Consider the following 26,107-nt stretch of genomic DNA (forward strand, 5'->3'; position numbering starts at 1 on the left):
AATCAGCTGATCACTGTCAATAAACACACAAGGCTTTAAATATATATATATATATATATATATATATATATATATATATATATATATATATATATATATATATATATAGAGAGAGAGAGAGAGAGAGAGAGAGAGAGAGAGAGAGAGAGAGAGAGAGAGAGAGAGAGAGAGAGAGAGAGAGAGAGACACATATATACACACTAATTTCATTAAAAAAGAGGCATATATGGAATTTCTGGATGGATTATACTGTACTTTATTCCAGGAATATCTGTGCGATGAGGATAAATAATGAAGACAGATATATAATGAAAAATGTTTCAGTTAAAACATTGTTTTTGTTAAGATTGCCTGCAGTTGTTGCTATTTGCCCTGATATCAAACAGGTATCGATATCATACTAGAATCATATACTGTATAAGTTTAAAAACCAGGTATGTTGACAACCTTGTCGTCACCCGCTGAATGAAACAACCTGTGTTTGACTACATAAGTACACATTAGGGCTGTCAGCATGTGTTGATCACAATGCAATTAAAGTCTGAAATAAATAACAATGCATACATATTTTTTTAATCACAAGAATCACATTCTGTTTTGTCGTTTAGTGGTAGGTTACGTCACAGACAGAAAAGAACAAATCCTGCTGCGTCTCTGAGTGGCTTTCCACCACATGGAAAGTTTTTCCACACCTGGTGACATTAAACATTTCTCATTTTTACTGTTCTCTTCAGGTGTTTATATCTACACTTAGATACATAATAACTTCCCTACATTTAGAACAAAAGTGATTTGCAGAAAAGAAAGTGCACAAAAGTTCAAAATGAAAGGTAAGAAAAACTCTTTCAAAATAAGAAGTTCAGATTAACTATTGAAATTCAGTGATTCATCGTAATTCATTGCTTATTTTAATCATTTCATTATACAAGGCCCTCCCTTCAATTCAAACACTTAAACATCTTCTTGAGTGGAATAATCAATAAAATTATATTTGGTAAAATATTAGCGAATTTAATTCTTCTTAAAAATAATGAAGAAACCGGGTCTCCTCAGCTCTGACCTGAGCTGACTGAATGTTTTCGTTTCTGTGAAACCCTGACATGAACTTTTAAGTTGTTGTTTTTTTTAATCCTCAGAGTTAATCAGTTTACAGGAATCAGCTCATAGCTCACCTTTTACCGGAGAGGAAGGCCTCGCCGCTCGTCACCATCGTGTCACCTGTCAGCATCTTAAAGGTGGTCGTCTTCCCAGCTCCATTCACCCCGAGCAGCCCAAAACACTGAGCACAGATACACATCGTGAGAACAAATAACTGACCAGGATGATCATGTGATCAGGGGTACAGGTGATGATTATGATTATTGATGAGCAGTGGTGTGCAGGTGGTCAGGCTCACCTCTCCAGGAGGAATCCCCACACACAGGCGATCTACAGCTGGTTTCTGCTTCCTCTTAAACACCTGGGGGAAAACATTCACCCAATTAGCATCTTAGTGACTTCACAGGAAACAGAAACTAATCTGTGTACAGGTAAACAACATATGAAGCCTGTGTACCTTTGTGAGCTGTCGAAGCTCCAGGATGTCTCCATGTCCGAGGCCGTGGACGATCCTCTGTCTCTCTCTGGCGACATCCTCATCCTCCTCCCCCAAGGGAGGCAGTTTAGTGAGTTTGCTGATCGGTCTGCACACAAACACAAACAGTGAAATTGTATTATTATTATTAAGATTATATCCAATCACCGTTATGCTCCCTCACCTGGAAATCAATACAATATTGATATTTGTTTTCCAACAGCTGACTTTATAACAGAAAGAATTAGTGTGTGTGTGTGTGTGTGTGTGTGTGTGCGTGTTTGGTGTGTGTGTTTAGTGTGTGTGTGTGGAGGCAGGGGGATACCTTGGTTTGATGCAGAACCTGTACTGGATGAGAAGTGTGATGATAAAGAAGACCACGCCCTCCACAGCCATGGCGAACAGATTCTTTCCCACCATGTCCCACTCAAGAGGGGAGCGGAACCTGTTCTCACCTGAACGACAGAAAATAACACTCATTAGGTTCTGCATGCACACACAAAGCCTCAAAGCTCAATTCTGTTTTTGCTGTTCACATAGCATTTAAAATGTGGCCTGTATCAGACTCCTGTTTGAACTGATCTGGATACACTTATGAAAGTATCCCAAATTCATTTAAAAAGATCAGATTCCATGTAACTTGTGCTGTTAACACTGTTATGAACAAAAAGATTTGAGTCACATAGCAGCAAACAAATCTGATTCAGGTTACTTTCATCCTGAAATTTTTCCTGACTTTTGTCTAAAGTATGAACACATCCTTAGTAAACTCAGGGAAAATAAACCTGGGCATCATTTGAAACTTTGTTTGTACCAAATCTCTCGAGGGCGTCGGCCATGGCCTGGTTCTTCACCATGTCGATGAGTCCTCGGCCCAGGCAGAAGTGAGGGAAGATGAGCAGGACGTTCTTCAGGATGTCGTTAATTCCTCCAATCTCCTGCAGACACAGAGTTATAAACCACACCCCCCAGATTAACTCGGAACTTCAGATTAAATCTTGATTCTGAGTTTCACATTAAAACTGCAGGCGTCTCCATGGTGACTCACATTGTTTCCGAACAGCTCCATGACAAAGGTGGAGATGCTGCCATTGATGCCGATGAGGATGTTGACGCTGGTGAGGACGACGTACGCTGTGCTCGGGATATTAAAGAAGAAGGAGGCTGGGTACATCAGAGGAGTGATGGACCAGCTACAAAAAAAACAAAACAGGGACAGGAGGTGAGAAAGATGCAAACAAAACAACTGGAGGAGACCATCAGCTGGCAGCAACAACAACAATAATAATACCCATAGAGCAGCAGCAGCAAGGCGAGCACCGGCAGGTTTGTGGAGGACACGTAGGCTTTTTGTTGGAAACAGATGAAGATGATGATGACGAGCGTTGCTGGAACAATGTAGTTACACTGCAGACACACACAACATGATGAACACACACACACACACACTAAGGGACTCCACCTGGCTGTCTGCAGGAGAATGGGGTGCATTTGATTCCTGTCTCACCATGTCCCAAATGAAGTTGGCGGTCCAGTAGAGCAGCGGCTGCACGCCGCTGATGAAGTGCATGTGTTTGGTTTTACTGACACGCTCCTGGATGAGGAAAACGACGAAGCTCGCAGGGACGAAGGACATGGCGAAGATCACACAGATGGACACCAGGACGTCCACGGAGGTAGTTACCCTGGAGACACAGGAGGGGGAGGAGTCAGATACACGTTACCTGCCAGTGTGCGTCTGTGTCTTTGTGTACCTCTCACATCTCTAAGCATAGATATTGTGTTTATGCGAGTGTGTGTGTGCGTGTACACTCACAGTGCAACCTGGGACAGCTGCTCCTTAGTGAGGTTCAGAGGGTGGTTAGAGGCAGAGATTCCAAACCTGCTGGGGTCCGTACCTGGTGGCAGGTTAGCTCTGAGGATGGCGTTATTCATGACGTTGATGAAGGCACCGATGCTGTGCCAGCCTTTGTTATTGAACCAGATCTGACCACACAGAAACACATCAACATGTTAAAACTGTCATCAATGATCATCTTTCATCTGTGCACATTTATACAAACACATTCATTCATATGTTTATCTGTTTACAGGCAAATATAAAGACATCGTAAACACACGTACTACTTTATCATCTAACTAGAGGATTATAAGAGCTATCTCATATTGCATACGAGGGTTTTATTCTTTTATAATATCTAAAGTTTTTATGGGACTATCTTGTTCTAATAGATTTGATATCTCTAGGTCACAAAGTTTAATCAGTTTTACAGCTCTGTTTCCTGTCAGCAGTTTCTCACCTTCACGTTGTTCTTCGTGTCCAAACCGTTTATAAAACCAGACAGGTTGTCGAGGAACCGATCAGCAGCCGCTCCCTGAAACACAGTGCGTGTGTTAAAAAAGTGTGTGCGTTATTCAGGCTGAGACACACAGCTTCACCTCTTCATCGCAACAGCAGACCTTCATCAGTTACATTTTAATTCTGCTGTTTGATTAAAATAAAGATATTCAACATTTTATAATCAGTTATTAAAAGTCTCTGGTCAGCTTGTATGTGATTGGCTTGATTCAGATGACAGTGTCTCTCTCTCTCTCACCTTCTGGAGCTCAAAGATCTTCCTCACTCGCTTGATGGCATCATCAATCTCTTTGGCAGGTGGGAGAACCTGAGTGCTCCTGGCACCCAATGAGAAGCCACCGTACCTGCAGAAAAGAAACATTGACACAATACGCAAGGTTAACGACAGAAACAGACTATCAGTATTTTCATACTAAAAGAAAAGAGAATTAAAGACTGACCTGAATTCATTCACCCAGACTTTATTATTTAAACTGAAACAAACAAAGACAATGATTCACCAAATGAACACCTGTCTGTGAGCACGTGTGCACCTGCAGTGCAGAATGTATGTGAACATGTGGTGCAGGTTGCCTCACCTCTTGCCGATGATCTGAGCGTATGTTTTGACCAGATAGTCTGAGATGTTTCTTCCCGTCAGGTTCTGCAGACTGTCTGAGGCACTCAGCTTCATCTGAAAACACACACATACACACACAACTTGTGAATACACACACACAGTAAAGTCCTGCAAATTCTAGGTACGCGTCAGGTGACTGACCTCAGGGGGGGGCAGTCCTCCGGCCCCGGCAGGACACTCGGGCAGCATCTTCTTCTTCCCGTCACAGCTGCAGAAACAGGCCGGAGATGGGTCGTCCATTGTCCAGTTGTTTGAGCTGAACAGCTGCTGAACGCTTTCAGGGACCTCAGGAAGAGTCCAGTCCTCGTCTCCCATCGTACAGGGTGCCTCTCTGGGAGACGGGGGGGGGGGGGGGGGGGTGTATTAATAACTAAAGTTTGTCTCTGTTCTTGTTCTCTCTCACTGGCTGTTCGCATTTTATACAAGCAGGTGAAAAGAAAATTATCGTCATGTTGAATCATTTTTTAAATATTAGGGTTTCTTACGGGATAGGGTGTCCATCCATGCAGCGAGTCCCAAAGCCCGGAGGGTCGAGGAGACTGTTCAATAACTTCTGTACATGCGCATCTGTAGGGGCGTCGTCACTAACACACACAGGGACAAGAACACACACACTTTAATACAGTTTTATCACAATATAGCACAGTGTGAGAGTCGAGTACACGTTAGGCTGACGACAGGTGTGGAAAGTTGAGGACAGGTGGAGACTGATTTGTAAAGGTGAAAACAGGTTTGTAACTTTACAAACAGCGAGGTCATGTAAGGGTGAGGACAGGTGAGGAAGTTGAGGACAGTTGATGACAGCCAGGTAAGGATGGGTGTGTACCTGATGAAGGTGACCTGGTCCTCGTACATCCAGGGCTGCAGTTCTAGACTTGGGTATTTTCCAAATGGGGGAACGATGAGACTGAAGACGAGAGCAATGCACACAAACACCGCCGGAAGAACAATCTGGAAACACATTATATACAATAAAATATTGTTAATATAAGCATATAAATCATATTCACTTGACATAACATGTTTTATAATATATAGTTTGTGTGATGTGATATAATTATAAAGTCAGCATGGAGGATTAAAGGGGTTTTGCGTACCTGAGCGAAGAAGCCTTTCCTGGAGCGGCGGGCGTACAGGAAGCGTTTCCACATCAGAGCCACAAACTGCTGCCTCCTCAGAGTCCACCCATCCACCTGATAGGAGCCTTTACCCTCCGTACACTTCAGCCAGTCCGTCTCCCTGCACTCTGAGATATGTCACATACCATACACATTAGCTATGCTAACGCTAGCACCAAAGAACGCATGTCAGCATGATGCCTCCAGAATAAAATGAGTTAAAAATAGATATTTGGAAACAGGAGCTCTTCATGTGAGTGGTAACTTCATAAGATTTGTAGGAATAATTTTCTAAAACTTTAGACATTGAGGGAAAAGTTGCTAATGTGTTTTATGCACTCTCAACAGTTTTCAGGAGTTTACCTGCAATGTTTGACTAAAAACAATAAATTACTACCGTAAATTCCGTACTATTGAGCGCACCTGGATATAAGCCGCACCGGCTAAAAATAAGTAAATAAATGTATTTGTACATATATAAGCCGCACTTGATTATAAGCCGCAGGTGTCCACGCTATAACAAGAGCTATTTACACAGACGTAGGCTACCGGTAACATCCGCAAATACTGTAGCGTCCGTACGGACGTTAAAGCACGACGAGAGCGTTCAAATATTAATTTTTAATAACCCGATCACTGTCGGCCGTGACCACGCCGTTTACAGCAGAGAACAACACATAACTTGCCGCAACAATCCAACTCTCTCCCCCAGCGTTGTCTCATACAGCCACTCAACACGTTCTCGCTGGTGCATTCACTGACTCTCCACATAATCGGAATTATGAACACATTATCAACTACTGACTTTACAACATGAACCGTTACAATACGAAGCCTAGCCGACGGTGTCTGTAACACGGCTGATGAAAAAGATGACCGTAATATATTTCACAAGAAAAAGTCCATCCATTCACTGCCTCAGAATGACTTCATTACTCACTTCCTCAGTCTCTGTTGTCGCTGTCAGTGTCATCTTAACGTGCAGCAGCTCTGTTAGCTTCTTTGACAGCCAGGTCGATCGCCTTTAACTTGAAAGCTGCATCATATGTATTTCTCCGTGTGTTTTCCATGATGAGGGTGCGTGCATGAAGCGCAAAATGACTGATATTAAGATCCGACGTGACGAAGTCAAATGTTTTTGCGGCAGAAGCTCATTGTCCCCCATAAAAAATCCATGCATTAGCCGCACCGGAGTAGAAGCCGCAGTGCTCGAAGTGTGAGAAAAAAGTAGCGGCTTATAGTCCGGAATTTACGGTAATTTTGGGAGTCTCGGACTTCTATTTCTGTTTTATTGGTTTCAAACGGGTGTTAATATCATTTGATTTTTCCTTGAATCATCAAAGTTTGACATTCTGGAATGGTGACAATCCTAAAGGTAAGGTAACTTGTGAGGTACCAGGGTCTGCGTCTGACTCATTGCACTCGTTGTCGCCATCTGTTAAGGGTCTCAAGCAGCTCTGATGGTCTCCTCCTCCAAAGGCATGAGTCCTTCTCCGTCTTGGAACAGGAAGTGTACCGTCTGAACACACATAGAATAAATCAAACATTTGGATCGCTTTGTCACAAACACATGAATACACTGAATGATGTCACAGTCGGAGGTCAACCCTCACCTGAAGGCACTTCAGTGTCGACTCCATTATCTTCAGCTACTTTCAGGAAAATCTACAAAACAGAAAGTTATGAAATTATTTTCTTGATTTAATGTTTGTAGTTCCTTTGTCATCAGTTTGTTTCTCTGATTGCCTTACTACCCATATCGAACATTTTGGTCCCAGGGTGCAGGCCTGCCTACAGTCTCTAAAAGTAGTATCAACACCTTTCCTTTAGACTCATATTCCAGTCACGTTCCCAGAGGCATACGGGAGAGGCTGCAGGCTTTGATTAGCTTCTGGTTCTGCTGCTATAGCATCAGACTACCTTCACAATAGATCCACATTTTCTTTTTTCCTTCCTGATTCTAATATTACTAAAAGAACTGGATCTAAATTGGAAGTAGCGTCATGCATGCTGTACTCCACAGACCGACCCACATTAAAACCTCAGGAAACAGAAGTCACAAGACGTCACCTCCTCCAGTGTGGTGTCGGACACGCCGTAGCTGGAGATGCCCAGGTCGGGCAGCTTCAGGTCCAGGTCTTTGAACAGATGGACAAAGGCCCCGTCTTTGGCGGCGCTGTATGGCAGCACGTAGGTCAGCTCGTGTCCTAGGTCCTCCACCAGGCGCGCGGCAGGGACGTGACTCAGGATCAGACTGGAGACCACGGACACATCAGGTTGGACGAGGGGGACATCACAGACAGACGCCGCAGGTCCATTCTCTGAGGGACACAAACATGTCAGAGCCACCCAGACATAAAAGAATCGAATGCCCCCCACGTCCTGACCTAAAGGACAGAAAGCTCACCGATGGTTGCAGCCTCGCTTTCATGCTCACTGCCGAGTCCAGCGTCACTGCTGCTGACAGACACGCACTCCTCTTCCTACAACATACACAATACACACATTTACAGAACTTTTACCACTGAATTGGCCCAAATATCAGACTCTTTTTCCCCTTAACACTCCTGTAAAAATTCTGCGTTTATACTTTTGCCAGTATATGCTCACAACAACAGATGGGGTCTGTTCAGAGAGGGTTCAGCTCAAAACTGAGGCTGCAGCGCCACAAGGAGCCACCGGTGGTGTTTTTGAAACAGCCTACTACATACTACTATCTAAAAAAGTTTGCCCTATCTATTGTCTACTGCACACAAAGTTGGACTGTAGTATGAATACCAGTCGGTTATTTTGCATCACTACAGTTTAGCATCCACTCACAGTATAAGCATAAAAAACCTGGCTGGACAAAAATGAAAGAGAGCAGGATGGAACACACTTGTGTGTGTGTGTGTGTGTGTGTGTGAAATATGGGAAGTCTGTTTGTGTGTGTGTGTGTTACCTTGTTGATAGACACTGTGCTGGACGAGTTCTTGCAGGAGCTAATGGAAGGTTCTGGTTCTTTCTTGACAAGAGTGAGATAATATCCTGTCCCCAGCTGGTTCTTTAGGTAGAGGGAGGAGCCTACGCAGCAAAGCTTCCCATGAGAAATGATGGCGATCCGGTCTCCTAGGATGTCAGCCTCGTCCATGTGATGCGTAGACAGGATGATAGTGCGACCTGAGGGGTGCAGGACAGGAAGTGAGACTGAGATGCAGCAGAAGAGATCAGATGATCACAGGTTAAGGTTTTTTTAAAACTAACCTTGTCTGTACTTGAGCAGCAGATCCCAGATCCCTCTGCGGGCGTATGGGTCCACCCCAGCTGTGGGCTCGTCCAGAATGACGACCTTTGACCCCCCAACGAAGGCCAGAGCCACTGACAGCTTCCTTTGCATCCCACCCGACAGAGCGCTGGTCCTGGCTTTGCGTTTGTGCGGCAGCCCAGTGTCCAGCAGAATCTGCTCAATCTCACTTTTCACCTGTTCCTCCGACAGACCTTTGAGACGCCCGTAGAACCAGATGTGCTCTTCCACTGTTAGCCTGTAGGGGGCAACACGATCAGACATGTTAGTTTGAGTTAATGTGTTTATTTGAAACATTCTGAAGAAACAGGTCAGAGCCTAAAGGAGAGCAAAACGTCCACAGTACAACACAAAGTGAGAAACACAAACAGCAGAACAGTCCAGACATCAACAGTTTCTTAACTATGAAAAAGAAACATCAACCAACAAAATTTAATAGGACAAGTCTTAATATCAGCAGTGGTCCTGGAATGGGGGCCCCTGTGACACTACTTATGTTCTCACACACAGCTAACAGACGAACACAGTCAGTGAATACAGTCATATGTTGCTCTGTCATATGTCTGAACTGGGAGATGAAGCACTCACATGCTGAAAAGGACATTATGTTGAGGACACACTCCCAGACTCTGTCTGATGGCGCTCAGCTCCGTCCGGATGTCTCTGCCCATGATGTAGGCGGTGCCAGAGGTGGGCGGGAACAGACCAGTGAGGATGGACCTGCAGGGGCGGAAATGCGTGTTTTAAAAGTTTTGGAATTACAGTGGGAAAAATGCAACAAATGACGCTCAAACACAGGGAATGTGAATGCTTAATATTTGTGGAGTGCAGTGCACAGGAAATCATTTTTGGGAAAAGTAAACAAGCAACAGTTCCCCAATAATGACCGGGCTTTAGTCACAGCTTGGAAACTGACCTTGACTTTGCCCAGGTCGAGAATTTAATACCAATGGATGGATCTAACCAGTTTCAAAAAGTTAGGTCAGCATAAGATTTGGTATCCACACTCAAAGTCCTAGGAGGTTTTTTTGGTCTCTGGGCTGGATTGGTTTAATTTTCTTTCCTGTGTCTGTTTCTGTGGATGTTTCTGTACCGACCACAGAAACAAAGACCCATGTACCTGTGTCACCTGTACCTGTGTATCTGTATCAGTTTCAAGCTGTACTTACATGGTCGTGGTCTTTCCGGCCCCGTTGTGTCCAAGAAACGAGGTGATCTGTCCCTCGTAGAATCCGAGTGTCAGTCCGTCCACGGCTAGTTTCTTACCGTGACGGTAAACCTTCACCAGGTTCTCGATGTAGACCCCCGGCTCCAGGTGAGCTGGCTCCTCCTCAATGCACACGGCTGAGACAGAAATACAGGTTACAGGAACTCTCTTTTTTTTCGTAAAAGTCTGCGTCTAGCGCTTTGTTTGTTCTCCATCATCACTGTGTGGTGAATGTGTGTAACTGCAGTCTCACCTTCTGCGTTTCCTCTGCAGTTTAGAGGGACCTTGTTTGATTTTCCGTCTTTCTCACCAAACCAGTAAGACTTAGTGAAGGGGAAGAACCAGGGCCGAGGGATCCCATACTGACCTGACAAACACAGACCAGAACAGACTTTAAATATAGTTTGTTATTGTCTACTTGCTTTATTTGTATAATCAGAGTGAACATCAGCTTCCTGTAACATTAGCGCTCTGACTACAACTCTGTCCTCAGATTATAATTATGTTCAAACTAGACTATGATTGAACTCACAGAGAGCAGCTGACACATGGTGATGAACTTAAGTGAGAACTGGATCAAGAAGGCTTCACAATCATGTTTGTAAAAAAGTGTAAAACATTCACTCTACACCCTACTGTCCATCAGAGTATGATCTGTTTGTTAGGGTCACATGACTGTTTAAACGAGCCAATCAGACGTCTGTGAAATGTTAGCACTCACCTGGAAACACAGCCTCCAGGTACCAGGTGAGCACTCCGTACAGGAAGGAGTCAAAGTACATCATGATGATGGCGGTGCGCAGGCTGAAGTCGTCCTCCTCCAGAGGACTGGACACCAGGTTCTTCCACTGGATCCCCACGCCCTGCTCCTCAAACAGTGCGAAGTACTCACAGCCAAACCCGAACGCCACGGGGGACAGGAGGCTCTGAGGGTGAGGAGGAGGCAGTGTGACTCTCTCTGACAGCACAGCGTCACAGTCACATACTGTCAGTGTGGTGGTCTGACTAAGGTTGACAAAATGTTCCATCCTTTGACTTATATCAATACAAATGTGTTTTAAAACAATACGATCTGTTATTTTATTCACTGATTGACAACAATCGAACTTTCCAAACATGTGCAGGAGTTTGTCTGCAACTTTTGGTAATTAAAAACGTTGTAACAAACAGGTATTGTTGTTTTTAATTCCTATCTTATTGATGTTTAAATTCTGGATTCATGACAACAATAAGTCTTACAGCAAAAACTTTGGCCCCGAAGCCGATGTAGTCCTGCCAGGCCACACACAGGACGTAGGGCAGGTAGAGTGTGAAGTAGATGATCCCGCCGCAAGCCGCCGCCAGGTTAGCACGAGCGAACGCTGTGCTGAGGAGGAAACACTGCATGATAGTGACCACAGCAAAGGAGCCAAGGAAGAGAAAGACCACCCCTGGGTCACTGTAGGGCAGCAGGTCCCCCTTCTGTACCGACGAAACCAAACCACAGATTAATGAAATAATTCTGTTTATCAGAAAAGTATGATAAAGATCCTGTGTCGCATTGGATCGTCGGGTGTGTGAGTGTGTATTGACCTTGAGCAGCAGCACCAGCAGCCCAGCGCTGATCAGCAGAGGGATGAGGCTGCTGATGAACCAGCTGAACCACAGAATGCCGTTATTCAGACCCATGATCCTCATCGTCTCCTTTAGACGAGCCTCCTTCTCATAAACAACGCTCTTCAGGATGATGGCCACCGAGTACATCCACGCCAGAGTCATGAAGAGAGGCATAGAGCGGCTCATCACCCGCAGGAATCTGACACACAGGGGGCACAATCAGGACCATATAGAGAGGGGGCGGAGTCACAACCAGAAGTATAAAGAGAAACCAGAACCAGATCACATGTGTGGTGTCTTACATGTCGTCCACATAGCACGGATACGGCATCTGCTGGATGTACACGCCTGTCTTCTCCTTGGTGCCCGTCACTGCTCGGATGATGCCCTGCTCAATGACATCCTGCAGGTATGTGAAACCGCCCCAGATGTAGCGCATGTCCTCAAAGGGGTCTGCACGAGGACCCGGGTCCCAGTACCTGAAGGGTAAAAACAGACAGTCCTCTTAGTTTGAACCTGACCGGTGAGAAGCTGCTAAAGGTTAAAAAGGATCAGACACACAGCTAACTTCTGTTGCAAGTCATATACTGTATAAAATATGGACGTAAGGTCAGTGGTGTCACCAACTCATTTCTGAAGAGAAGTGATGAAGCCCAACACTGGCGGCTGCCATTTCAAACTAACTTTCCTAGTAACCTAGTAACAGGCAAAGAGGTGGGCTTTATTGCTAACTGGCTTTTTACCACTGCTATCATTCTAGCTTATCGTCTTGACTCGAAGCATTATGCTAAGCTAACCAGCTGCAGGATGATCTTTTTTTAAGACAAAAACATGTTTTTTATACTGATTACTTAGTTATTAACTGAAACCAAGAACCTGACTTGAGTAAATTATGGGGACATGATGTTGGTCTCCATAAATATTCTTAACACACCAATCACACATGTTTTTTATGCAGGAATGTAAATATCCCTGAGGAACATTTTAATGTGTGTGTATCCTCACGCGTCTTTGATCTTGTTGGTGCGCTCCACGTTGTCGATGTCCATGCGGATCCTGTAGTTGAGTTTCGCAGGCAGCTCAGTGGCGTTTGGGTCGATATCAGGGAAGACGATCCCCGCCCAGAACTTCCTGTCTTCCAGTAGCAGCATAGACTGATTTACCATACGCTCCTCATTGGAGACTGGCTCCAGTTTGTCCAGGTTCACACACTGACACACACACACACACACACACATATATATATATATATATATATATTAATAATCGACCGTATTAAGCACCAACACTTTATAAATACAAATCTTCACTCATTTTACATAACTACAAAAAGACTATAAAGATTATAATTCTGGTATCAGGACAACCAAACACCAATGATAATACGCCAGTGATTCCAATTACCTCTGATGGAAATTACTGACTTTACCCTTTAAAACAGAACTCATGTACGAGATCGTCATTATCACAATCCTTTTAAATCATGTAATAAAACTCTGACAGCGAAGTCATACCTTCGAAACCTTACATGAAAGTACAGATTTAATAAATATGAAACATGAATATATGTATTTCTGTGACAGATGAGACTTCACACTAACACTCAGAAATATGACAATATGGAAAATTCAAAAATATTCTGTTTAAATAACTTGGAGTTAAATTTGTTTTTGTTAATTTTCCAATTTTCAGAACGTTTTAGATGAGCCTGATTTGTGTTCATTGTATTAAGAAATTTTCTATTAAAAGGTTTACTTAATCTAAGTACTTAAATCATAGATAACTAACAATTCAGATATAAATCGCAGGGAGCAGAAAGACAATCACTGCTCTCTTGGTTTAGGGTTGAGAGGATTAATTACCAACCTCCATGAAGCGGGAGATGCTCATGATGGCTTGGTCTGTCTCATTGAACACCTCCCTCCAGGTGAGGGAGCTGCCCAGAGGCCGGGGGTCCTCAGCCTTCTTGGACAAGAAGTTGGAGATGTCTGCAACGGTCCAATCAGTGTCGGTCAGCTGACCGTGGAAGAATTTGGCGGTGACGTTGTTTTTCAGCAGAGTCTGGACCACAGAAGGATTTTATTCAGTTAAATTAAACCTCGATGACGCACCTAGAGGTGGTAACATTTAATTCTGTGATTCTATTGGTTACAGTAAAAAAAGAAGAAAAAATGTGAACCTGTGAGAAAATACTACAATCTACAGATCGAAAGAAAAAATAAAAGGTACAAACAACTCTTTAAAAAAAATGAGAATAACGTTTTTAAAAACATTTTAGGTCTAGGGGAGTTGCGGGACGCCCTGTTTACCCTGATCAGGTCCACTTGCTCGCTGTTCTCAATAAAGTCCCAGACTTTTGGTCTCATCTCCTCCCACATTCCTCCCAGGTCCCTGAACACACCGAGCTCCTGGAACGTCCGGTTGACCTGAATGGACCACAGATACACAGAGACAGGTGAGACGGGACCGGTGAGACACAGGTGACACCGATAAGACCCAAATGAGACACAGGTGAAACAGCAGACACAAAGGTGAGACAGGTGTGACAGATGAGATGAGGTTGGTGAGGAGGGATAAAGGTGAGACCCAGGCAAACAGCTAGACACAGGTAATATAAGGTGAGACAGGTTGCCTGGCCTACAAAGAAGTGATGTCATACCTCATGGATGACTTTGGCGGTGGCGGGGTTGTGGGGCGTGTACAGAATCTTTCCAAGGAGCAGAGGCTTCACGGCGGTCCACATCATCCGAGACATCGGGTTAGAGTCCATGCTCCTGACCAGACTGTTACAGAACGGGGCTACAACACACACACACACACACACACACAAACATTACATTTCCGCATAAGCATCTGCTGGTGATGACTTGTTGCTATGGTTACAAAACGGAGCTGCTTAATGTAACGTCTATAAGGAAGTGAGGGAGGGACAAGTTGTAGCCATTGCTTGGCATGAACAGCAGCCACATTTAAACATTCAAACAAACTGTCTTTGGTCTCAAAATAAGAAACACCTCTTTGACCAGCGGGAACTGGTCAAACTTTAAGGACAAAGAACTACAAATAAGTTTCTAATTAATAATAAACAGAAATGGGATTTATTTCCTGTGTTCCGTTAAACTGAGAACTCTAAGAAACACATATTAGTAAACTGTTAGAATGAAGATTTATAGGGTACTACACTTAAATCAACACAACCCGTACAGAAAGCCCCGACCCCTGAACGTAAACTTACTGGTGGAGTTGTCGTAATGCGCTGCCGCCTCTTCATCGCTGCTGTTGTGGTTTCCAAACAGAGCCTTGTAGTTGCTGTCTTCGTACCAGTTCAGAGACTTGATCTGGAGGCCGCCGCCCTCCGGATGACCACAGACGATCCTGGATACCGCCTTGTACATGGTGCTAGGAGACGACGTGGCGTTGTGCATCAGGAACACGATCTCATTCCTCAGGTCGATCCAGCTCTTCATACCTGCCAACTGAAAGACAGACACTGAGAGGTCGATAACTTTCAATGACGCACAGGGTTTTTTAAACTGTAGTTGTAAGCTTCGTGGTTGGTGCACGCTCACGTGTACAGAGGATATAATCCTCCATATGCAGGTAGCCTTAGATTGTGTTCTTCTTCTGCATGGCATTTCCTACTCTCTTTCTCCCCAGTTTCTGACTCTATCTTCTGTACTCTCTCTACATAAAGGCATACCCCCCCCATAGCAGTTGGCTTAAATGTAATGACTTTATAATGGCTAAAACAAAAATGTTTTGCGTTTCTGTCGACTACAACTAGACTAAAAATATACAAGGTAAAAAAAAAAAAAAAAGTTGGCCAAGGACTAAATCTAAAAAAGCTGACTAAGTTAAAATTGGCTGACGATAAAAGTCAGACATGACGTCATGTTGACTCATTTAAAATCTGCCAGAGTGATGACTTTACCTTCATGTGATTGTGACTGATGTTCTACTTTTGTCGTTATGTCACAATCTATCCTTTTAAATAATGACACAAACAAACAATACGATAATGTTGTTTAGATGGTAAGCATTAAAATACTGATGTTTATGGGAGGAACAAGCTTGATGATCCCTCTTTGAATTGAAGCTGCAGACAACGATTTAGACAGCTGCAGTTTATTTGTAAACTGCTTGAAGTAACTATTATACTCCATGAGAGGAAGATAACAGTAATATTATTTTATATACAGATAACCTGTCTAAAAGTCGGTGCTGAAAGATTTTTATTGGATAATAGAGAAAAAAAAGTTCTGATCCTTTGCATGTGGAACGTTTTGTTTTTCTGCAGAGTCAGCTGAGACTTTAAGAAAATAATAATGAACTCCAGTGACTCCAGCTGACACTCTGTGGAGAGTGTGTGTGTGTGTCACATGTTTCCTCCGGCTTGAGGTGTAGGAAGAGGAAGAGGTAGAGGTTACCGACGGTTAAACTGGAACTTCTGCAGAAGTGAAAGTCTGAGGCAGTGAGGGAAAGGTTATACAATGAAAGAACAAATTTATGTTTTATAAACTTAAATATTTATGATTTTAACGCAAAGCTAAGACGCCATCAAATGTCAGAGCAGAACACCAGTGACTGTGCCTGTGGGGCTCTAGCTTTCATTATTTGAGGGTCTTAATGACACTCCACAGACATATCTCTCCTGCCAGAGTTGAATTAGTATTGAGACCAGACTTTTAAACTTTGATATGGTTTGAGTTCAAAACAAACAAAATAGATACTAGTTTCATACCATCAATCATTATAATAACAGAGATGATAAAAAAGTATTACAAAATTCTACAATTTCCAGTGGAGTCCTTCATCCTGAAGCAGTGAAACAGGCTGTGTTGTCATCCTAATCTACGATGGATTGGAAGTGTGTCTTATCTTTGAGAAATGTTGGATAGTCTGTTTTCAATGTTGTCGTTTTTCTGGAATAAAGAAAAGCTAAATGTATTGTTTTTGATGAGTGAACACTTCACTCTGAAGCTTTAAGATCACAAATCGAGTTATTCATCACGGCAAAGTATCTGTGGTGTGATGTCACAGGAGAGAAGTTGCAGCAACACATTGCTTCTTTAAAGTTAACTTCCATGTAACAAATTAAATTGGGTCAGAAATAAGCACATAACCGCAACAACAACCAGAATTTCAAAATAAAGTTCATAACCTGAAGTAAAACAGACAGTCTTGATTGTAACACCTCTTCAAAAAATAACAGTTGTTTAATGCAATTATTTTATGAAACTATGAACACACATGTTTTCAATTCTGGGTGCATGTGTGCGTGTCAACCTAAGCTTAGGGGGAAAAACAACAAAGTGGGTCATTCTGACTGAACTTTACCCTGGTTATCACCTCCACTGTCCTCAAGAGCTCTGACACACACACACAGAGAGAGAGAGAGAGAGAGAGAGAGGACCTTGTGGTCGGTCTAACAGTGCAGTGTTTGTGCTGACTGTCTAATTGTTGTTCATTTGAACTTTTGTCTCATTTATTAAAACACAGCTGTGATGAATGCTTGATGCTGATTGGTTGATAACCAGTTTAAAGAGCACACTGTTCCGATAATCACAGCCTGTTATAAATCCCCCTGAACAAAGGTAATCGAATGTCACTATCTTTAATGTAAAGAGAACTAGAAAACAGAAGATGGATATGACAATAAGCTAAACTTTACACTGAACACTTCTAGCCAGCGCTGCAGACGTCAGAAGTCAAAAAGGCCCCGGGAAGAGGAGCGAGAGAACCATTACTTCTCCTTAAACCGTGTGCAGGAGTTTGTCTGCTATTTTTGATCATTATAACCAAGACATTTCTAAATTTTTCATTTTAATTTAGGAACATTAAAATCTTTTTGGATTTGTTTTGTATTTAGGATAAAAGTTCAGCGAGCAGGTCTTTAAATAGAGACAAACTTCTGACTGAGACACACACACACTGACTCTGTGTGTTTGTGTCACTCCATCATAATGTCTCAGTGTGACTCTGATCGCAGTCTGCCTGTTTGTGCACTCTGAAGAGAAAAACCTGCTGAGGGTCTTTGTTCAGCTGCAGAGCCTTTAATCAGGACCCACATAAACTGTGGGTCCAACTCCACCCACTTCTCAAAAAGTTGCCCATGTTGTTGTGCAATTCAGACAGTGTGCAGGAGTTTGTCCTCATTTTTTGAAGATTAAACAACTGTTTTGATTGTTAAAAACACTGTTGAGGTGGCATCAGTCAATATGGTTTTGACTTTTAAAAGTATAATAGTCTGGTGTTGTGGAGGCCCTCATGCCTCTAGCGTATCCTTCGCTTTATTCGTTTACCTAGCAAATTGATGATTGGTCCATTAACTTAAATTTTGATATCGAATCTGTGACATCACAGAGGTGTCAGATGAGGTGGTGTGATTCTTACCTCCACAGCCAGAGAACCCAGACTATCAAGGAGGTTGTTGGTTGCCATGGCGACCTGTTGGACAGCTGCGGGGTCGGAGGTCACGTCCCTCTAAGAGATACAGGGACAGTTTTGTGGTTACAGCTTCAACTTAAAGTTTGAATTATGATTTACTAACAGACGTTATTTCTGTTTATAACATCAATTAAAACTTCACATTGAAAACTAAACAAATAAAAAACTGAATCCAACCTTTAACTTTACAGTTTGTTCATTCGTCTTACACTGCGTTTCTTTCTCCTGTTTCTTCACTGAACATCTTTATGGTGCTCTTCCCTTTTGATCAGTAGCTTCTCTATTTAAATAAACCTGTGTGTGTGTGTGTGTGTGTGTGTGTGTGTGTGTGTGTGTGTGTGTGTGTGTGTGTGTGTCTGAGTTCTCACAGTCCGTCAGCAGATCGTACATTTCTCTACACAAAGAGCGAGCTGACACACAAAACCCTCCAAACACGTCTCCAGGCTACGAAAACTGAGACTGTAGGAGACAGGCTGGGACACGCCTCCTCCCACACACACACACACACACTTTCACACAACACACACAGAGTGATTATACAGAATACTCTGAAATCTTTCTGAATACACACCCTGAACACCTTCATTGGGTGTCACCTAAGCACTGAGATCTCAGAGAAAACTTTTACTACTGACAGCAACACTAAACATCCTTCTTAAAGTACATCTCACAGTAGCAACAATGTCCCACTACTGAAACGCTTCAGTAACAGAGTTGATCTATATTCTGGCCTCATTCAAGTGTTTTTGTTGCCACCTTTTCTTCATTGTTTGATTTCTTTCTTTACATGTTCTTCATCGGTTATTTGATTGAATGTTTGCTGTAAGCTCAGACGACAGTAGCAGCTTCTAAGCTGTTTTTGTTTTAAAGCTCACCTCAGTGTATAGAGGGATCATCACTTTACCTCAGTTCAAATTCAAGCTGACTAAATGAACACAGTCTGTGTTCAGTCTCCTGCTCTGTCCCACCAAACAAAGCACAGTCATGTGACCTGCAGCTGTCAACAGGTGTGTGTGTGTCTTTACCTGGATGGGTTTCAAGAAGTCCAAGTTGCTCATGAAGAGCTCCTCGGCATGGTTTAACCAGGTGGGCGGGGCCCGACAGAGGACTTCCTGCACCAGCGTGGACACCCGGGGGTCTGATATGGTCACAAAGTCTTCTAGACTCTTCCCACCTTCCTTACTGGGACAAATGTTTCTCAGGTGAACACCAAAACCTTTAAGTAGAACCTGAGGTGGATAGCAAGAGAGAAGGGGAAAAAATAAAATAAAAATCACACCACAGAAAACTCAAATATCATGAAGTGTATTTATCTCAGTTGTACTAATAAAAAATCCTATTACACTTCATATGAGCCACATTTAACTGACAGGTCCAGATAAACGTACAGATATACAAAACTGTCACTTTCTACAAACTATTATGGCCTTTCTTTGTTTTTTTACACTGAAGGTGAATGTGGCTTATTATCACTTATACGATGTTAGACAAAGTGGTTAGATTACATTTTTGTCGTGGAGGACGTTTTATGAAGAAGTTTAAAAAATCACGTTTATTTTATTGAAAGAAACTGATTCGAGTTTCTGTAACTTTGAATCCATATTTTAACCCGCACTGAGCGCGTGCAGAGCGTGTCCTCACCTTCTCCAGATTGACGTCAGCATCTTTGATTTGCTCAATGTCCCGTTCAGAGAGCGAAGCATTCCTCCGCAGGAACATGGACAGAGTCTCATCGTCCCGCAGGAAGTGTTTCAACTTAAACCCTGAGGACAGAAAATAAACGCTGCGTCAGAGAAACATCACGCCTCCTCCTCCTCTTAGTATTATTCCTCTCTCTTCTTTTTCACTGCACCCGGCTCTTATTATAAATAATCCAGTTTGAACCTGACCTGGACCAGAATTGAACCTGGACTTTGTGTGGTGTGCTTCACGAGTGTTGTGGGCGTGTCCTCTGTCTCTTGTTGTACCGACACACGCGGACCTGATGAATCGAGTGTGTGCGTGTCGTCACTCGTTTGCAGGTCAAACTTTGCTTTCAGAGGAAACTACCCCCCTCCCCCCATTCTGCTTCTGCAGGTTTGAACGTGCAGCAGTGACGAGGACAAAGAGAAACTTCCAGGAGCACGCTCAGGTTTACATGTTTGACTCAGACAAACAAACTTTGGAGCTGCAGGTCTGAACACATGATAGTGTTTCAAACAGCACACCTGAGACGTGTTGGGTCCATCAGGATCCATCGAACACATCGACTCAAACGCAAGGAAATTGCATACAATGCATACAGGAGGGTGAAGTAAGGAGGCCTCTCAGGGACAAAAGCAGCCTGAGGTGACGGGTCAGAACACCTGCTGAGCTGTTTGACATCAGCGGCTCCGGCTGATGTGATTGGTCAAATGAGCAACAGTTTAACTGTGAGACTCTGACAGAGAGACCTGTCAGATCTAATCAGTAAACTCAGATATGAGTTAACCCTGAAACCCACAGGAGAACTTCATACAGACAACCAGGAACCAGAATCAGGACAGAATCTGGACGACGGTTGTCACAGAAATTTAAACTTTGATACTAGTAAAGATCTGATGATACTGGTACCTGTTTGATACCACAGCAACAAAAATAAAAGACACTCAATGTTTTGTTTTAATTTACCAAAAATTGAAGACAAACTCACTAACACTTTATTTGTTTTTGTAATTGTACAAAACAAATGTAAAGAGCGTCTCCTCTGCCACACGGCTGTCCTGTGAATTAGACCTTCAGTTAATCTTCAAGTTTTGGGATGTAAAGATTAAATCAAGAGGCAGTTAAAAAATCCATTCAAAGGTGTCACGGGGGACATCGGTAATCTGACAAATGAGACGCAGTAATATGGTGAGCGTCAGCAGCGGTACAGCTGAGGCGGTTGGTTGTATTGAGCAGGCGGTATTACGGCAGCTGCTGAGGCCAAACCACGCTACGAGCAGGTTAACACAGCGACTGCACTTGGCAAAGAGATTACAAGTTGAATCTTTTTTTTATCGTATTGTGAGTTCAGTGAATCGTTACATCCCTTGTTGTTAATGTTCCTGTCATTATTTTATTACTTTATTACTATTAATAATTAATACATTAACAAAACAGAAGTAACCGTAGTCATGTGTTTAATAAATAATGAAACCAAAAGTTTGTGTTAAACTGAATAAACAGAAGTGATGTCTTCGTTCTTCTACAGATTAATCGTTATTTTAGGATTAATACGTGATTGTTACTCATACAATTGGATTTAATGATGCCGTTTTTAAATTCATATGAAATTTTAAAAAATGACTTTCCTAATGTGAGTCTGACCCGCTGTCAGGCTGGCGTGTCCTTTAAGGACCTGAAGTGACTTGGTGCAGGTCCAGGTCTGACCTGGTGTCAGATCTCTGCATGTCTCTGGATGAAAGCTCAGTTTGTTCAGCTGCAGAGTGACGCTCTGAACTCAGTGACGCTCAGCATGACGCCACCGAGCGAGCGAGTGAGCGTGTCAGAGAAAGTGAAGCTAAACTCAACATGAGTCAATGTGAGAGGCCACAAGTCTCAGAGACAAGTTTGTTACTCTCCTCTGGGTCTGTCCTGAGCTCAGTCCAGGTGAGCTCACCTGAGAAGGCTCTAGCAGGTAAACCTGCCTCGGCTCGCCCCCCCGCCTCCGCCCGAGCCCTAGCAGAAGTGTGTTCTCAGATCTCGTGTGATGTGAGGCGATTAAAAGACTAAAGACTGAACTGAGGGAGGAGGGGGGCAGGTCGGAGCAGGTAGAGAAAAGAACCGCCCCCCCCCCCCCCCCCCCCCCCCCACACACACACACACACACACACACACACAGATAAAAGTGCAAATTAACACAAAGAAGAAAAATTCTTTATGTTCAACGAAGCTGAAAATCCACCAACAGAGACCTGCTGAGAGTGCGGACCGCTACAGACCACAGGAAACATCTCAAGATCTTAGGTTTTAAACTTTAACATCATTTTAGTCTAAATCAGATTATATTGACAGTTTTAAATACCACAGCTACAAAGATCAAAGTCCTCGACGCACAGTACTGGGTTCAAATGCAAAAACATTGTTGCAATTGGAAACATGGGAGTGAGAGTTTCCCTCTCTTTGGGTAAATGTATCAAAGCTAGTATGAACAAGTATCTAAAAGTATTAAGCATAAGGATGTGACCAAACACGGTTCAGTAACTGGCTGCGTGTCATCACGCTGTGTCACCTCTCTCACCTGATTGGCTTTTCTGCAGCTCCTTCAGCGCTTGGGCCAGCTCCTTGAACCCTTCCAGGTTTTTATCGTTCTGACTGTACAGGAGGATCTTCTTAGCGTCGGAAAACAGACGAGAAATTCTGCAGAGAAACAAAAACTGTTTAAACTTGAAATCTGTCAGACTGTGGGTCAGTGGAACCCTGCGGCCCGTCTGACATGAACTGATTCGAGTCGTTTGCAGGAATGCTTGAATCATGGCAGCCGTAGTGTCAGCCGGTTGCATCTTTTTACTTAAGGGAAACTAAATAAAAAGAATAAGAGTAGAATAAGAGTCTGTGTTCTCACATGGAGTCGTTGAAGTTGCCGACGATGCCCGGCGACTCGCCAGGTGTCGGATTTCTGAAACATGGGTTGTTGGCATTACACAAGATCCCCTGTATCCATGGCAACGTGCCCGCTGATGGCATTGCCTTGTTTGGAAAATGACCTAAAAGGAAGAGGAAGTGAAGGTCAAATATGACAGAAACAACTACAAGTCCCATCAGGATCTAAGAGCAAAGACTTCTGGGAAGTTAAGTTTATGAATGAAAAATAACAGACCAGCTCCAGGTAGTTCACCTGGTGGTTCTTTATGAAAGACTAAAACATCTTTGTCAAATAATGTTCATTAGTGTGTGTGTGTGTGTGTGTGTGTGTGTGTGTGTGTGTGTGTGTGTGTGTGTGTGTGTGTGTGTGTGTGTGTGTGTGTGTGTGTGTGTGTGTGTGTGTGTGTGTGTAGGTGTGTGTGTTTGCGAAAACACGTGTGAGAGACTGGTTGTGATGAGCACTTAAGATGTTTTATCTGTTGCTGCGTTGGAACAAACGTTCACCTGGACACTGTGCAAGTAGATAACCGAGAGAGAGAGAGAGAGAGAGAGAGAGAGAGAGAGAGAGAAGAGAGAGAGAGAGAGAGAGAGAGAGAGAGAGAAGTGTGGAGGCAGCATGGTGACCTTTGCCCCCTCAGTGAGTGAAGACGCTGCTATCAGAACCTTTAAGACTGCCAGCAATCCAAACATAGATAACAGACACACACACGCACACACAGACACACACGCACGCACGCACGCACACACAGACAGACACACACGCACGCACGCACACACACACGCACACGCTCTTCCTGATTTCACACATTGACATAAATGATCTGCTTGATCTTAATCAGTTAATAAACTGAATAATCATCCAAGTGTAAGAGTGTCAGGTGAAACTGACCTTTATTTAAATGTCACGTTTGTTTCTCTTCTCTAATTGGTTCAGACAATTCAGAGAATATAAATCTATCATTATTAATTCATCTCATCTTTTTTTTTTTTTTATAATGAACCCGTCTCACCAAGTCTAAAAATAATGTTCTCCTTCAGGACAAGAGAGAGAACGAGCTGTTAAAGTGTGAGCAGAAGAGGAAACATTCAAGGTGGTGGAGCTCGGCGAAGGCTTCGTTTCATTTGTTCACTGAATACAAACTGTTGTTTATCTGATGAGTAAAATGTCCTCTGACTGTAACTGTTGGTTTTGTCCACATGCAGAGACCTGCTTTGATTCTGATCAATAAAACATGTTTTCTCTTCAAAGAGTTCTAATCTAAGAAACAACAGCTGTCTGTAGTCCAGACTGAACTCTGTCACATCGAGGACCATCGACTGACCGCTTCATGTTTGTTGTATGACTGACCAATAATTGTTACCTTCACTATCTGACCAATCAGAGATACTCAAACTTAAATGCTCTGCCCCCCTGTTTGATTGATTGATGAGCCTGAAGATGGGTTAAAGATGAAACATCTTAGGACGTGTGTCATCTGATCCAGCTCCGACCCCCCCCCCCCCCCCCCCACCCCATCACACACACACACACACACACTGATCTGAAGCCACTCGTGATGAACCAGAGACAGCTGAACAACAATAAAGCCCCGCCTCCCTCATCTGTTGGTATATTTATATTCAGGTAGTCAAAAATAAACTTCCACACTGTCACTGAGACATACATTGAAGTATTTCTAAGAACACTCTGATTGACGTGTTTGAACGTGTTCTTATGTAACCGATCAGAACGTTATCGATGGTGAACGCCGCTCAGTGACCTTCAGCAGGTGTGATTAAGGCCGCTCGTGTGCAGATAAAGAGTCATAAACAAGTAAATCAACCGAAGAGTTTCAAGAACAGCTACAGCAGCTGACTGATCACTGATCAATAACACCTGATCATGAGCTTTCACACTGAATCCTCACATCACACTCCTCTGATCGCCTGCACAAACTCTCCCAGCATGCACCTGGCAGCCCCGCCCCACTCTACCTGGAATAACCTCCACTCGTGTTGAGAACAAGTCAACGTGCGTGAGAACAGACAAAACTGCCTCAAACCTCAACACCTGAACAAGAAAAAAAAAATTTAAACCCAGTCGAGACAAAATCACCTGATCAACCCGACACGCCGACATGCTAACATCCCAACGCTCCGACACGTGAACAATCAGACACCTGAACACCAAACAGAAGAAAACAAAACAAACCTACCAACATCTGAACAACACTTTAAAAACGCGACACCTCGGCCGCTGGTAGCCTCGTGGTTATAGCGCTCACCCTCATGTACAGACGCTATAACAGGCGGCCCGGGTTCGAATTCAACCTGTGGCTCCTTTCCACCAGGTCATTTCATTCACTCTCGCTCTCTCTCTCCCTCTCTCTCCCCCATTTTTGATCATTTTACTGTCCTACCTCAATAATAAATAAATAATAAAATAAAAATATAAACTTAAAAAAAAAAAGTTGCTACACCTGAAGACTTCAACAACTGTACCTGTGTGCACCTGTACGCCTTAACACTGGAGCCAACCAAAATCTGACCACCCAAACATCATCATCATAGCTGAGCGCAGCTTCAGTCAGCTCTGTAACCTGATTGGTTCAGAGCATTGCGTTCACACCTGGTGTAACGTGTGAGCTGCTGGTCTGATCACGACTAGACACTCTGAGTACCGCTGACGAGGTGACTGAATGAAACTAATGAATGAATGAAGGAGTGTCAGTTAGAGTTAATGTAGTTATGATGTATTCACAGTACTTTGTCACAGCAGCCGGTGTCTGGTTAAGGTTTAGTTCAACTCACACTCATGCTGCTCGTATGGAGGATAGCTCAATCTGACTGCGATGAGGATAAAGAAGATGAGGAGCGGCCAGACGATCTCCACCAGCAGCTGGAGCTGAGACACACACAGAGAGAGAGAGGAAGTCATCATCAACACACACACACACACACTCTAGAGTTGTCAGGATACAAGAAGTTAAAACATAAATATAATTTTAAAAAAAAATCTAATCTTGAAAGCTGTTTGATACCTCAGCAACGAAAACAGAAGTCCTAGAAATCCAATATGGGCTCATTTCTTATTCCAGACATGAAACATTTCAGACAAACTTCTGCTCAATAAGAAAATGTGAGAATATATCGACAACATTTGGAAACATTTCGTCAATACATTGACCAAAATGTCAACATTATTGCGCAATGCTGACAGTGCTTTTTGATACCATCCAAAGGTTCAATAACGTTTGTATATTTTAACAACCGTAACACACACATCTTAACTCGTCATTTTTCCATCTTGTTCACTGTAATGTGCATTTTATTCATCAAAAG

At 43.2% G+C, this 26,107-nt stretch overlaps 1 protein-coding gene across 1 annotated transcript in view; it reads right to left on the reverse strand.

The window, feature by feature from the left end:
- abca1b (ATP-binding cassette, sub-family A (ABC1), member 1B) overlaps window positions 1-26,107 on the reverse strand; it is a 37,115-nt gene that overhangs the window by 3,932 nt on the left and 7,076 nt on the right. The window contains exons 4-44 of the mRNA XM_079352658.1: window positions 25,577-25,670; window positions 22,767-22,908; window positions 22,443-22,561; window positions 19,844-19,965; window positions 19,228-19,431; window positions 18,149-18,238; window positions 14,991-15,231; window positions 14,415-14,554; window positions 14,065-14,181; window positions 13,622-13,816; window positions 12,761-12,966; window positions 12,058-12,234; window positions 11,732-11,954; window positions 11,399-11,620; window positions 10,881-11,085; window positions 10,413-10,526; window positions 10,122-10,296; window positions 9,541-9,672; window positions 8,913-9,190; window positions 8,611-8,828; window positions 8,077-8,152; window positions 7,740-7,990; window positions 7,283-7,334; window positions 7,066-7,188; window positions 5,649-5,797; window positions 5,378-5,502; window positions 5,037-5,135; window positions 4,693-4,882; window positions 4,511-4,605; window positions 4,373-4,405; window positions 4,171-4,276; window positions 3,874-3,948; window positions 3,390-3,559; window positions 3,081-3,258; window positions 2,865-2,980; window positions 2,622-2,766; window positions 2,388-2,511; window positions 1,899-2,028; window positions 1,556-1,682; window positions 1,397-1,459; window positions 1,173-1,279 (exon numbers count right to left, since the gene is read on the reverse strand). Of these exons, the coding sequence (XP_079208784.1) occupies window positions 1,173-1,279; window positions 1,397-1,459; window positions 1,556-1,682; window positions 1,899-2,028; window positions 2,388-2,511; window positions 2,622-2,766; window positions 2,865-2,980; window positions 3,081-3,258; window positions 3,390-3,559; window positions 3,874-3,948; window positions 4,171-4,276; window positions 4,373-4,405; window positions 4,511-4,605; window positions 4,693-4,882; window positions 5,037-5,135; window positions 5,378-5,502; window positions 5,649-5,797; window positions 7,066-7,188; window positions 7,283-7,334; window positions 7,740-7,990; window positions 8,077-8,152; window positions 8,611-8,828; window positions 8,913-9,190; window positions 9,541-9,672; window positions 10,122-10,296; window positions 10,413-10,526; window positions 10,881-11,085; window positions 11,399-11,620; window positions 11,732-11,954; window positions 12,058-12,234; window positions 12,761-12,966; window positions 13,622-13,816; window positions 14,065-14,181; window positions 14,415-14,554; window positions 14,991-15,231; window positions 18,149-18,238; window positions 19,228-19,431; window positions 19,844-19,965; window positions 22,443-22,561; window positions 22,767-22,908; window positions 25,577-25,670 (5,948 nt within the window). The remainder of the gene's footprint in view (window positions 1-1,172; window positions 1,280-1,396; window positions 1,460-1,555; window positions 1,683-1,898; window positions 2,029-2,387; window positions 2,512-2,621; window positions 2,767-2,864; window positions 2,981-3,080; window positions 3,259-3,389; window positions 3,560-3,873; window positions 3,949-4,170; window positions 4,277-4,372; window positions 4,406-4,510; window positions 4,606-4,692; window positions 4,883-5,036; window positions 5,136-5,377; window positions 5,503-5,648; window positions 5,798-7,065; window positions 7,189-7,282; window positions 7,335-7,739; window positions 7,991-8,076; window positions 8,153-8,610; window positions 8,829-8,912; window positions 9,191-9,540; window positions 9,673-10,121; window positions 10,297-10,412; window positions 10,527-10,880; window positions 11,086-11,398; window positions 11,621-11,731; window positions 11,955-12,057; window positions 12,235-12,760; window positions 12,967-13,621; window positions 13,817-14,064; window positions 14,182-14,414; window positions 14,555-14,990; window positions 15,232-18,148; window positions 18,239-19,227; window positions 19,432-19,843; window positions 19,966-22,442; window positions 22,562-22,766; window positions 22,909-25,576; window positions 25,671-26,107) is intronic.

The sequence above is a fragment of the Symphodus melops genome (assembly GCF_947650265.1).
Source record: "Symphodus melops genome assembly, chromosome: 9".
Classification (NCBI taxonomy): Eukaryota; Metazoa; Chordata; class Actinopteri; order Labriformes; family Labridae; genus Symphodus; species Symphodus melops.